This window comes from Pelecanus crispus, chromosome 8 (assembly GCF_030463565.1).
Source record: "Pelecanus crispus isolate bPelCri1 chromosome 8, bPelCri1.pri, whole genome shotgun sequence".
Taxonomy (NCBI): domain Eukaryota; kingdom Metazoa; phylum Chordata; class Aves; order Pelecaniformes; family Pelecanidae; genus Pelecanus; species Pelecanus crispus.
In genome coordinates, this window is record NC_134650.1 from 10,547,254 (window position 1) to 10,561,070 (window position 13,817).

The 13,817-nt window shown below is 64.1% G+C and overlaps 1 protein-coding gene across 1 annotated transcript; it reads left to right on the forward strand.

The window, feature by feature from the left end:
* The first annotated feature begins 246 nt into the window (after positions 1–246).
* CDHR2 (cadherin related family member 2) lies at positions 247–10,053 on the forward strand. The gene is made up of 31 exons (XM_075714825.1): positions 247–292; positions 723–788; positions 882–1,021; positions 1,291–1,344; positions 1,591–1,680; positions 2,261–2,350; positions 2,916–3,038; positions 3,116–3,259; positions 3,402–3,477; positions 3,681–3,787; positions 3,867–4,097; positions 4,187–4,342; positions 4,550–4,717; positions 4,979–5,040; positions 5,134–5,374; positions 5,480–5,716; positions 5,995–6,064; positions 6,152–6,766; positions 7,020–7,091; positions 7,378–7,427; positions 7,540–7,691; positions 7,904–8,006; positions 8,087–8,175; positions 8,406–8,480; positions 8,599–8,676; positions 8,762–8,822; positions 8,928–9,052; positions 9,208–9,321; positions 9,497–9,574; positions 9,678–9,738; positions 9,934–10,053. The coding sequence occupies exons 1-31, from the start codon at positions 247–249 to the stop codon at positions 10,051–10,053; spliced, it is 3,894 nt and encodes a 1,297-aa protein (XP_075570940.1).
* The last annotated feature ends 3,764 nt before the right edge of the window (positions 10,054–13,817 follow it).

Below are 13,817 nucleotides of genomic sequence, written 5' to 3' on the forward strand. Positions count from 1 at the left end.
CCAAGCACCCCCATGGTCTCCAGCACCATGGAGGCCAACCCTGTCCCCCCATGCCATGTCCCCATGCCTGGGGGTGCGGGATGGAGCCTGGTGCTTGCTCACCATCCCGGCTCAGCGGAGGGGACTGTCCCCACCGGAGCCCCAGGGCCTGCTCCCCAGGAAGGGTCTGGGGGGCTGGTGGGAGCAGGCAGCCACAAGCCCCAGGGCACTGGTTGTCTGGTGTGTCCCCGCAGGCTCGCCGGCAGGATGGCATCATGCTCGCTGGTGCTGCTCCCCTTCCTCCTGGCAGCAGGTGAGGACTTTGCTTGGCAGCTGGCACGGGTGGGCAGGAGGCATTGGAGATACTTTGAGCCCTCAACACTCATGCCGAATTCCCTGAGGGCAGCTGGGACCACCGAAACAGCTGCCCACCCCGTTGGCACCTTGGAGACCCGATGGCAGCCTTGTTGCCCCAGGACAAGGCAGAGCGGGCAGGGGGCTGGGCAGTGGGGGATGGCACCAGCATGGGTGCTGCAGCTGGAGGTCAAGCGTGGTCTGGAGGTGGGAGGTGTGGGATGAGCACGAGGAAGGTGAGGGGTGGTGGGTTCCCCTGCCTCCCCTGGAGATCCAAACCATGTCTGGGAGCTGGGGCTGGAGCTAAGTACGTGCTGCCGGGCGCAGGTGTGCAGGGTGCGGGCAGAGCCTGGCACAGGGGTGGTGCTCAGCACACCTCCTCCTTGCAGTTTCGGGCAACACAGCCCCCTTCTTCAACATGACCTTTGTCTACGTGCCTGAGGACCTGGAGCTGGGTGAGTGGGGCAGCCTCGGGGAGGCCCCGGGGTGCAGCAGGAGTGGCTGGGGGGGGCGGGCTGGGCAGGGGCTGACGCTGCCCGTGTCCCCAGGCCAGTATGCTTTCCAGCTGAAGGCTATTGACATAGACGGGGATCAGCTCACCTACAGCATCAGCGGGCCAGAGGCCTTCTACTTCTCTGTTGAACCCCAGACAGGGAACGTGACACTGAGGAACTCCCTGGACCGCGAGGTGATGGCAGAGAGCAGGGCAGATGTCCCTGCCTGAGCTGGGGTGTCTGGGGTGACGGGGACAGAGGGCAGAGCCATGAGTCCTGTGGGAGAGCTGCTCATGGCAGTACTGTGGGTCACGCTCTCGCCCCAAAGCCCGGCTCCGTGTGGGAAAGCTGTCTGGGAGGAGCATCCCACCCAGGGGTGGCGGGTGGGAGGGTATTAGGGCTCAGCCATCCAAGGATCAGGCTCTGCCTGGCCCTAACCAAGTCCTGCCTTGTGTCCCTCCAGTTCCTGGCCAAGTTCACCATCACCGTTGGAGTGTTCGATGGGATGAACCAAGCAGTGAGTGCCAGGGCACGGGCTGGGTGGCTGCAGCGGGTGATGGGGATGGGGATGGGGAGGGGAGCAGGGTCTCAGCGAGGCCATGGACGAGGCTCAGTGGGGAAGGGGGATGGAGGTGGGCTTTGCCCAGGGGCGGGTGATGATGCTGGCTTTGGAGCCGGGGGGGTGCGGGGTGCCACAGCTGCACCCATGTCTCCCAGGCACCATCTACCGCACTCACCCTGTGGCCTCCCTGACACCCGGTAGGTCTCCAGAAAGCTCACAGTCATCGTGGAGGACCGTAATGACAACGCCCCGGTCTTCCGGCACCTGCCGTATGAAGCCTCCATCCCCGAGGTACCTCCCCGGGACCTCCCGGCCCCGGCAGGCAGCAGGGCAGGGGGATAACAGTGCTCTGGGAACAGGGTGACCCCATGCCTGGGCGTGCGGTGACAGTGTGCCTGGGCGTGGGGCAATGGTGCAGCTAGCAAGGCTGAGCTGGGAGCGCTCCGTGCTGGGACAGTTCCCGGCTGGCACCTCTGTCCTGGTCCGAGGCGCTGGCGCATAGCTGGGACTCTGCCCTTGCGATGAATTTCTGACCAGGGAGTGCCCAAAGTGCCGCTCAGCCCGGGCCAGGGTGAGGCCGGCTCAGGGTGCAAATGGGGTGTGGGGCTGCGCCCGACCCCACTCTGGCAGCCCCAGGGCTGGGGTGCAGCCCCTGCTCCCAGGGAGCCCCAGGGAGGGTGGCAGGGGGGGTCCAGCCTCTGCCCATCATGAGCAAGGGCAGCAGCTCGTCCCTGTATGGCCCACGGCACTGGACAGCCCCTGGAGCCCTGCGGGGCCGGAGCACCCCAGGGCAGGGCTGGCAGGGGCCGGGCCCAGCACCACCCACCCCACTCTCACGGGTGATGCCACCACCACCCCTCTGTGTGCCCAGAACACGAAACCCAACAGCGTTATCTACACCGTGTTTGCCAACGACAGCGACACTGGGAACGCCTCCAAAGTCAGCTACAGCATTGAGGAGGTGAGTGCAGGGCTGAGCCCCAATACCCAGGCATTGCCCTGGCCGGGGACTCAGTGTGCTGGGGTGTGGGGGGCCGGGAGGATGCTGGGGATCCCAGGACCTCCCCAGCAAGCCCTCTGTGCCAATGGGAAAATGAAGTTGCTCGACCACATGAGCCAGGGCAGGCCCTGGCATCTCCCCTGGCTGAGCCTGCCTGCTCCCCAGCACCAAGGAGGGGTTCGTGCCTGCTGGACAGCAGCAGTGCATCGCAAAGTGGGGCAAGTCATACCCAAAACCTACCCCTGAGCCACCTCCATGGGGCAGAGGTGCTGGGGGACCCAGCTGGGGTCAGCCCCATGGCTTTGGGGGAGCAGGGGTATGTGCCGGGTCAGGAGGGCTGGCTCTGCACCTGCTGGGTAATGGGTGCAAGGTGCTGAATAGTTGCAAGCTGGGGACAAGCGAGGTGGTAGGGGGTCCCCACGGCCTGTGGGCCAAGCCTGTTAGAAGGATGGGGGTTGAGCCCCCATCTCTGCTGGGGCACCTCTGCTCCCTGCCTTGGTGACGCAGGGTGATGTCCCCTGCCCAGGTGATCCCAGACAGCACGAAGAATCTCTGGCTCTTCTACATCCTGCCCAATGGGAACGTGGTGCTCAATGGCTCACTGGACTATGCCAAGAACACCTTCTACCAGCTCAAGATCCTTGCCAAGGTGGGGGCCAATCGGGCCGGAGGCGCGGGGCTGCCAGGTAAGGGTGCCATGGGACTAACAGGTGCTCTGCTCCCCAGGACGGCGGGGGGATGTTGCACAACATGTTGACCTTCCAGCAGAGCTCAACCTACCTGTCCCTGACCGTCGTTGACCTACCCAACCTGGACCCACGGTTCCTCAACGAGCCCTACTCCAGCTCTGTGCCTGAGAACTGCGCCCTGGTAGGGAGCCTGCCTGCCCCAGCTGCATGTCCCTACCCCTGGCCCTGCCTGGGGGCTCTGACGCCCCGGGGTGTCTGGGCCACCGGGCATGGGGATGGCTGGAGACATCGTGGGTCCTGCCCTGATGGCCATGTCCCTGCAGGGCACCACTGTGCTGACTGTCACTGCTGTGGACAGAGACACGGCGGTGAATGACAAAATCTCCTACAGCATCACCAGTGAGTGATGGGGCAGGGCGGGATGGGCAGGGGGTGAGCAGTGGCAGGGTGGGAAGGGCAGGGGGGGTGATCGGGCAGCAAGGGGCACCACAGGGACTGGTTCTGGGCTCCCGGGTGCTGCCAGCCTGCCCTGCTGGGAGAGAGAGGGCCAGGCCTGCACTTCCCAGTGGCTGCAGCTGGTTCCTGCTGTCCCCTCGCCCTAGATGCCAGCGTCCCCTTTGCTATCAGTGCCACGACAGGCACCATCACTGTGAGTGGGCCCCTGGACCATGAGCAGCTGCCAAGTGAGGAAGTGCTGCTGGAAGTCACAGTGAGTAGGAGGCAGGAAGGGGAACCCCATCCTCTTCCTCTCACTGGGCCCTTCCAACCCACTCTCTCCTCCTGCCCAGGCACGTGAGAAGAACCTGGACATCCATGGCAATGTGGCGCAGGCCAGCACCCTGGTAGCAGTCATGGTGACCGACGTCAATGACAACAAGCCCCAGTTCTACCGCTGCTCCCTTCCCAGCTGCAACTTCTCCACCAGTGCCCAGAACAACTTCAGGGGCAACATCATAGAGCACTCCTCCTCCAGACTGCCTGTGTCCAACCTCAGTATCGTCGCCCACGACCCAGACAAGGTGGGAGCTTGTCCAGGGCTGGGCTGGGGTGCAGGTGCCTGTCCTGGCTGCACCACCCACCCTCACTCCTGTGCATCTCTCCCCGGCAGGGCATCAACAGCAACTATGAGCTGTACCTGCAGGGTCCAAATGCCAGCGCCTTCACTGTCTCCCCCACAAAAATCGTGGGCACAGGGCAGGTCCAGCTCCTGGTGCAAGACCCATCCTCCGTGGACTACGAGATAAGCCATACCATGATGGTGCAGGTTCGCCATGGGGACAGTCCCTGCTCCCTGCGTATGCCAGGGCACAGAGGGCACGCAGCCCTTCTCCTGCAGGGTTCAAAAGCCAAAGCAGAACATGGCTCTGCCCTGGCAGCTTGTTTGGTTCAGAGGAGTTGGGCTGGAGTGTGACAGGTCTCTATCTCATGCTTGGGGACCCACGCGAGACACTGTCCCTTCTCCATCCTGCAGATCATTGCTAATGACACAGGAAACCCCAAGGACTGCTGCTCCACAGCCACCGTGACCATTGATCTCACTGACAGCAACGACCACATCCCCGAGTTCCCCCAGAGTACTTACAACCTGAGGGTGATGGAGAACAGCCCTGCTGGCACCATCATCTCCCCAAACATCACGGTCAGGCACTGGGCAGGGAGCGGGCAGAGCTTACGTTCCCCAAGCAGGGTGCTGGGCACACCTGGCACTGCTGGTGTTGAGGGCACTGGTCTCTGTGCACAGGGGAAGGAGATGGTGCTAGCAGACACACAGGGTGTGGGACCACATGCCCATCAGGGCCATGTTTTTGGGGTGCTCACTGCCAGCAGCCAGTGCCCCAGACTCATCACTGCCCTGGAGGCTGAGGTGGATTGACAGGATGCTTCTTTCTCTCTGCTTTAGGCCTATGATCCAGACAGCGGTGTCCTGGGCCAGATCACCTACGAGCTGCTTCCGGAGAGCATGTACGTAGGGGCACAGCCAGCCATGACCGGGGCATCATCCAGGCGAGGGGGCTTCAGGCCTGAGCCCTGGTGATGGCTCTGTGTGTGCCACAGCCGTAAAATCTTCACGGTGAATGCCACAACCGGGGCAGTGCTGGTGCAGAACGGGAGCTTGCTGGACCGGGAGACTCGCTCCATCTACTATGCCAACCTCCAGGCCAAGGATGGGGGCAACCTGGTGGGCACCACCGTGCTGGAGATCACCGTGCTGGATGACAACGACATGGCGCCCATCATCGCTGGCTCCTACTTCATCTCGGTGGAAGAGGGGCAGAACGTCACAACGCAGATCCAGGTATGTGCTGCTGGAGGCGGAGAGGACAAAGCGGGGCTGTTGGAGAGGAGCACGGACTGTCCCCAAGGTGCTGGACAGCCCTGTTCCAACCATTGACCTTTTCAGGCCATTGATAATGATGAGCCTGGCAACCGCAACAGCAAATTGGGCTTCAAGATCTTGCCAGGACCATTCAGCAACAACTTCACCATCAATGCGACCACAGGTGAGATGCAGAGCAAGGAGCCGCTGGACCGTGAGGCCTTGGAAGATGATCGGGGGCAGATGGTGGTGACGGTGGAGGTGTACGACCACGGCATGCCGCAGCTCAGCACCTTGGTGAACATCACCATCACTGTGGGGGTGAGCCCTGGGCACAAGCAGGGACACGCTGGGGCAGGCAGAGGCCTGGAGCTGGGATGTAAGGGCAGGGAGGGGACGTGGGATCCCTGGCTGTAGCAGGGGCACCGTGTCCCCAGATTCTCTGCGGGGGCAGAGGGAATAGTTGATGCAGAGACGCAGGAGAGGGCTTGTGTGCCTCCCGCCTGCGGGCAGGTGGGTGTCCACACACCTGTCCCCAGCCTGCTGTGGGGGACCCTGTTTCCTGGAGTGGCTACAACCATGGACTTTATCACCTGCAGGACATGAATGACAACACACCCATGTTCCTGAACCAGTCCTATGAGTTCTCAGTCTTTGAAGACTCTCCAGGTAGAAGCTGTGTGGCCAGGCTCGTGGGACCAGTGTTGTCCCAGAGTCAGTGCCCACTGGCCACTGAGTGTCTGTCTCCACCTGCAGGGTCCTTCGTGGGTGAGGTGGAGGCCACAGATGCCGACCAGATGGAAATCAATTCCCGCATTTCCTTCCTACTTCAGAGGGGCAGTGGCTCCAGCAACTTCTTGATCCGCTCATTCCACCTGGGGCCAGGGTACTATGGTGGGCAGCTGTCCATGGACCCTGACACGTCCCTGGACTATGACAACCTGCAGCAGAAGTTCTTCTCCTTGGTGGTGCTAGCAGAGAACACAGCTGCAAACAATATGGGGGACACCGCCAGCGTCTCAGTGGTGGTCCATATCCTAGACGTCAATGACGAGCCCCCCACCATCCTGCCAATCTCGCTGCAGGATGTGCACGTGAGTGAGAACGGCACACAAGAGGGTCTGGTCCACACACTGGTCGCCTCCGACCCAGACACTGCCCACCGGCTGGTCTTCGAGGAGCTGGCGGTCACCTGCTTCAAAGGGGCAAGAAGCGCTGGGGAGGTGTGCTGGGACTGGTTCGTGCTGGCACCCAACGGCTCAGTGCTGGTGAACAGCTCGGACATTGACTATGAGCTGTGCGACAGGGTGGTGCTCACGCTGCGGGCTGAAGACCTGTACACCAAGAAGGGCAACCGCTACAGCCAGAATGGTATGGCACCCACTCCACACCACTGGGCACGGTGGGCGGTGGGACCTGCCTCTCCCACCTTCCAGGAGGAGCTGTGGGGAGCAGGGCAGGAGCTGGGCATTTTGGCGATGGAGGGAGGGTGTTCCCAGCTTTTTTGGTCTCTGCCACAGGGATCTGAGCCTGCTGGGAGGATGGGGCTCCCACGGGCAGCAGGGGAGGGTGCTGCAGGGCTGCTCTGTTGGTGACCGGAGCTCTGCTTTTGGCACATTTGCAGAAACCCTGACGATCCTCATCACTGATGTGAACGACAACACGCCACTCTTCCTGCCCATCTTGGAGACCTTTGGTGAGCAGCCAGGGGTGGTGCATCCTGTGGGCTCCTCTTTGCACCTGCACGTGCTCTGCCACCCTCACCAATGGTGGGGACCTTCCCCCAGCCAGGGCAGGGCTGTGAGAGGTGCAGGGGCCAGGCTGGGGTTACTCGAAGCTTTCCACGAAGGCTGTGGGGCCAAGGGCAGCATGGGGATGCTCAGAGCTCTGTTAAGCCCTGGGGCTGTGCAGGACATGGGGTCTGCAGCAAGCCTGGCTGCACACCAGCATAACCACACTGTCCGTCTGTCTGTCCCTGGCAGTGGTTGTCCCCGAAATCTCTCCTGTGGACCTGCAAGTGGCTACTGTGAAGGTGAGGAGGTGGGGTGAGGAGTTCCCAGTCCGTGGAGCCGGGCTCACCCATCCCCACTGTGGGCAGGCAGTGCTGTTCCCATCTGTGCTCCTGTCACGCTTTGTCCCTGCAGGCCACAGACGCTGACTCGGGGCAGAGGGGAACCATCACCTTCTCCATTGTCAGGGTGGTGCTCATCGAGGACAACGGGGTCAGCCGGCCCTTCGAGAACCTCTTCAAGGTGGTGACAACACCTGAGCAGGACAGCTACGTCGGGAGCATCCAGTGAGGCCATGGGTCTGGGCCAGGGTGGGCGTAATGTGGCTTGGCTCCAGCCTGCTGCAAGGCAGAGATGCAGGCAGGGCCAGCGCAGGCTGGCAAAGGGACAAAGCCATCCTGGGGTCCTGCCCTGGGCACGGTGGTGGGATGGAGCTTGGGGGATGGTGATGCCCTCCCAGGGATGTCCCATGGGATTGCTGATGTCCCTGTCCTCACAGGGTGGCCAGCAACCTCGATGGCTCGCTGAAGGGGCAGTACCAGGTGACGGTGGAGGCTCGGGACGGCGAGGCACCGGTGCACACAGCACAGACCATGCTGAACGTGAGTGTCACCCCCGTCCCCCTTCCCGGGGACACCCCGCACCCTGCCCAGCCCTGCTCACCCCTGCTCTCCCCGCACAGATCTTTGCGGTGGATCAGAGCTACCGTGTTCGCCTCCAGTTTGTGACAACGGTGGATGAAGTCCAGAGTAATGCTGAAAATATCAAAGTGTAAGGGGTGCCGGGCTGGGGGGCAGGAGGTGCATGGCTGTGCAGGGGACATGGGCATGCAGGCCAGGACCCACTGACCGTGTCTCCCAGTTTCACGGACTGTGAAGGGGACCGGGTCAGGCAGGTCCCCACCGGAGCGGGGGGCTGCAGGGCATCCAGCCACTTCCCATGCCCACAAGCGGAGTGGCAGGATGCCCGGACCAGCCTCCCTCCATCCCTCCTGTTCCTAGGGCCCTGACCACCGCGACCAAGGCAGGGGTCTACGTGGTAGCCATCCAGAGCATGGAGGACACCCGTGCCTCCCAGTGAGTGGGGCCATGCAGGTGGTGGGGAAGGATATGTGGCGGTGGCGTCGGAGGGGGTCACCCTGGGGCAGGGCACCGTGCCCTGCACCCTGCTCACCCCATCTCTTTGATCCCACAGGGCAGAAGTCAAGTCGGTGATGGAGGCGTACTTTGTCTACAGCAACGGCACTGCCCTGGACGTCAACCAGCTGAGTGTGTGCGTGCCGGGGCAGGGGCCACGCATGGGCACTGCCATGCACCCGGACCGGCCCAGCCACTCATGCTACTGCTTTCCTTGGCAGGCTCATACAGTCCGACCCGCTGGTCCTGGCTGAGCTGGTGAACCTGGGCCTGGCCATCATTGTGAGTGGGGCCAGGCAAGGGGCACAGGGAGAAGGCACCAGCCCCATGTGGGGCTGGGGGGGTTCTGCTGGCCAGGGCTGTGCCCTCACCTCTGCTCTGTGACAGGGCCCCGGGGAGGTGGCGAAGCCCACCAGAGAGACGGAGCTGATTGGCATCATCGCAGGGCTGGTGGCATTCCTGCTTGTCTTCATCGTCATCATGATCCTGGTCTTGGCTCTCACCACGAGGAGGTACCACACCGCCCACACCCCCTCCTGCCTCTCCCCACTGCCCCCATCCTCACCGGCACCCCCAGACCCATCCCTACCCTCTGTCCCACTCCCACCCACCCCATCCCATGGCCCAGCTCCTCCCTGCCCCTCTCACCCACCCCTGGGCTTTGCAGCTACAAGAGGAAGCTGAGCGCGATGAAGGCTCTGAAGGAGGCCACAACATTCAGCCCTGCCACAGTGCAGCCGGGAGCTGGCATCCCCGGGACCAACCAGTACAATGCTGAGGGGTGAGTGGGGGGCTCCCTGCAGCTCCCTGCAGGAAGGGGGAGCCCAGGCATGTCCCCACACCCAGGGGCTGCAGGGCTCGCTGTGACACCCCTCCTGCCTGGAGGACACGGCTGCCCCAGGCTGACCTCACAGCCCCACGGGACAGTCACTCACCTGCCACCCACCCCTGGCCAGGGCCAACCCCATGCTGAATATCTCGCTCGATCCCTCCCATGACCTGGGCTTCCATGACGACTCCACCTCTGTGGCCAGGTGAGTTCTGCAGGCAGGTCCCAAAGGCCACGGGGCCATCACCTGTCCCCATTCCACCAGTGCCTGGGCCCACTTCTACCCCTCCACCTTCCACTCTCTACAGCATGAATTCCCTGGATGAAAACACAGTAAATGCACCCAGGGACGACAACTTCAACGCCAAGGTGAGTGTGCAAAGACCTGCTGGTGCCCAGCAGGAAGCCCTGCCACCACACCCCGTGTCCCCTCCTCTGCTGTGGTCCCTGGGCTGCTGGACCCCTCATGTCCTTTCCTCTCCATCCCCCTGACAGCCCCCAGGTCCTGGGAAGGATGGGAGTGTCCCTGTCCCCATCCCCTCTGACCACACTCTCCTCCTGCAGCAGGGCAAAGAGCAGCCAACAGACCCCACCGACGAGGAGGTGCTGGTGGCTGCCCTGAACCTGAAGGAGCCCTCCAAAACGGCGTACAGCAACCAGACCTTCAACACCACAGACCTGTGAGCATATGCATGGGGAGCAGCAGGGTCGGAGTGGGACTCAGGAAACTGCTTTGGTGATATTGTGTTCAGCAGCTGGCAATAAACCTGTCCCACGTGGGTCACAGCATCCTGCGGCCATCAGCCCGGAGGGCTCAGCCAGCTTGGGGTCATCTCTCCTGGCACAAGGTGCTGGTTTCAGGCCAGGCCAGTGCCAGAGGGGAGGTGAGTGCCACTGCAGGGCTCAGCCTGGCTTCTTGTCCCCGGGACCCTTCCCTGGGCTGCCCCACTGTCCCCTGGTCCCACTCAACCCTGGGGGACGGAGGCACAGGCAGCCCCGCGCAGAGGTTTGTGCAAGGTTTTATTACCCAACATCCACGTTGACAGGTTGGTCCTCCCGCCCCCTTCCTCCCCCCCCCACCCCCAAAAAAAGAAATGAAGATGAAAAAAAGAAGAAAGTAGGTGATGAAGCTGCAGCGCTGGTGTGCCACAGCTTGGCAGCGTGGGGCTGGAAGTGGGGGACGGCCCAGGGCAGGGTGGCAGGGTGATGCCCCAGGGCTCCTGGTCTTCCCTGTGTGGCCGTGGCTCTGGTCCCGCAGCCCAAGGCACAGGGACGAGCCAACTCCCAGTTGAGTGCTGTGGCACAGAGTGGGCACTGGTCCGCAGCCCTGGCTGCAGGCTGGCCCTTCAGCAAGCCCTTTGCAGCACCCCCCAGGGCAAGAGACAGCCCCACAGGACCAAAACAAGCCCAGGATGTACAACAGGGATTTGGGGGGGGCAAAACTTGCCCCTTAAGGAGGGGAATTGGCTGCACTGGTGCCCCCACCTCCTCAAGCCCTCCTGCACCTCTGCCCAGAGGGGATGATGCAGCTCCCCAAGCACCCCCCGTTTGCAGCCTCCTGCCCATCAGGCGCTGGGCACAGGCCTGGGCCCCCATCGCTGCAGCACTGCGGGGCTGGTCCTCTGCATGGGGCCAGGCTGGAGGCGCCAGGTCCTGCGTCTTGGCAGCATGCCGCGGTGCTGCTGGCCATGGGGATGCTCACCCACCCCTGCACGCTGACCCTTCGCTCCCGACACTCTCCAGCCTGGCAGGGCACAGGTAACGTAGGAAAAGTGTTTGAAAAGAGGGTCACAGCCCCACAGACCACCGGGGAGGAGGTGGCTCCAGGCAGGACGCGCACAGCTGAAAGTGTCTCTTAAAAAGCTCCAAAAATGCAAACACGGTTCAATAAAAGCCCCCCTGCCCCCCCACCCTGTAAAACCCCAGCTGTAAAAAGTGGCAGCGCTTTGCAGCCGGTGCATCCCCGGCTGCCGAGGGGGAGAACAGCCAGTGGGGCTGGAAGGACCCGAGCAGGGACACACAGCCATGTCCCCAGCACACAGGGCCTCTCTGGCACTGCGGAGGCTGGATGGGCCCGGCGGCAGGGCTGGCTTCATCCCCACCGCCAGCCGTGGCGAGGATGTGCCCTGGGCTCCGATGGCCCCCCCAAGCAGCTCCCCGGGCAGGGGGGGCTGGGGGCCGTGGGGACAGACTTCCCAAGCGCCTCCAGCCATGGTGCCAGGGACGAGCGGCTCTCCACTGCAGGCGTGGTCGGCCCCAGTCTCTCCTATTGGAGATCTGTCCCGGTGCCCCGCATGGCCACATCCTCCCAGCGCCGGGGCACCCACGGCACAGCAGCGGGGCAGAGAGGACAGGGCTGGGGTGGGCTGGGCTCAATGCACCCACCCTGGGCAGCCATGGGGACCCACGCGTGCATGGCTGTGGGCTGGTCGGAGCGTGGCCAAGCCCTGGGCAGGCGAAGAGGCAGCGCTGTGATGCACCAGCATCTCTCCAGCATGGGGAGCGACACTGCTGCTTGGGGCACAAGCCAGGCCAGAGCTCGGGGGAGCCAGCAGCGACCTGCCCATGCCCACCCTGAGCCATCACCAGACCTGTGCCACAGGCAGGAGATGCCCCAGGAGCAGCTGCCTCCGGCTGGAAGGAGCCACATGCTTCCTCTTGCTAAAAAAGCCACCAAGCACAGAGACGTGGCACCAGCCTCATGTCCCAGGACACCTCCATGGGGCCAGGCTGACAGGGGGACCCCAGGCTGGCGGGGGGACCCCCGGCGAAGGAGACACCTTGCCCCAGCATGCAGTGCTCCATCACCGCCCGCCCCAGCCCCAGGAGCCCTGCACGCTGGCGGCGGGTGTCTTGGGATGCCGGGGCAGGGACCCCTCCCCGCCGTGGCACCCCTGCCTTGCAGGTGCAGGCAGCAGCTCACTCCATGGCAGGGCCGGCGCGGGAGCAGCACCGGGGCCGCCGGACATTTTGCAGCAGAGCCCGAAAGACGCTGGGCTGCCTCTTGGCCTCGCCTTTGCCGGGAGCTCCCTTAATGGAGCCGGTGCGGGTGCTCTGCGGGGTCATCACCACCTGCCGCCCGTGCTCCTCGATCTGCTTCTCCAGGTGCTTCTGGATGGCCATGCCCAGCACCTCCACCTCCATAGAGGCCCCGTACACCTCCCACGTCATCCCCTTCTCGTCCCAGCTCACCTCCCGGATGGGCTCCGGAGCCTCCTCCGCCACCGTCCCCTTCACGTGCACCTCGGGGTACGAGGCCTGCGGGGACTTAGCCACTGGCGTCATGGGCCCAGTGGCCACCGAGCGGGTCTCCACGGGCATGGACACCTGCATCTCCGCGTCCTTCTTGGAGGGCTCCAGGCGTGGGGGGCCGGCAGAGCCTGTCTCTCTCTTGGGGAAGGTGAAGGCAGCAGCCCCACCCGGGGGGCTCATGGGGCTCAAGGCCACCGACACCAGGGACGCTCGGCTGTCCACTTGTGTGCCCGTGTCCTGCGTCCCAGCATCCTGTGGTGGGGTCACCTCGAAGGAGTAGGACTCGCAGAGCAGCTTGGCTGTCCGGGGCTGCTGGCTGCTCCCGGCGTCCACACCATGGGCTGGGCTCCCCTCAGCTCTGCCCTGGCCCAGGGCATCAGGGCTCGGCCCTGCCTCGCTTCGGTCCGCACTCCCCGCAGTGCTGACGCCGGGGAGGGCTGCCGTGCCCCCCTGGGGGTGCTTGGAAGCCTCGCTGCCCCCCAGCTGGGGTGCAGCACCCGGGGACATCCCCATGCCACCCTGGGGCTGCTCCTGTCTTGGCAGCTCTGCGGCTCCGGCGCCTGCAGCGGGCTCCACAAATGCCACGTGTTTGGCAGGAGCCTGCACGCTCCCCACGTCCTTGCTGGACACTTTGAGGCAGGGTTCGGGCAGGGGAGGCACGGGGGCTGCGTTCTTCTGGGTGCCAGGGACCCCCATCCCCGTGGGACCGCAGGCAGGGGCAGCGCCGCTTGGTCCCGCGCAGCTCCCCGTCACTGCTGCCACGCTTGGCTCCGCACCGGCGTCCGGGAGAAGCGTGACGGGAGCCGTTCCTGTTGGTGATGGCACTTTCTTCTCCACTGCTGGGCCAGCCACGGTGCTCTGGGCCTCCAGCTCAACCGTGCAACAGGTCCTCATGGCACGGCCCTCCACGGCACAGCCGGAGCCGGGCAGGCACTCACCCACCGGCGGGCAGCCCGGGGAGCTGGCACCGGACTCGCAGGCGTCCTCAGCCCCGGCCTGGCGGCTCAGCAGCTGCAGCCCCTCGGGCTCCTTAGCGCTGCCCATGCCTGGGGAAGGCTTCTCCCATGCTAGTCCTGCTGTGGGTCTGCAAGAGAGGATGGGGCGGTGAGGGGGGAGCAGCACGTGGACCCCCAGCCCGCCTCGGCTGCCAACTGTTTTTCTCCATGCCACCTGTGACAACAGGTTGGGCAGCCACC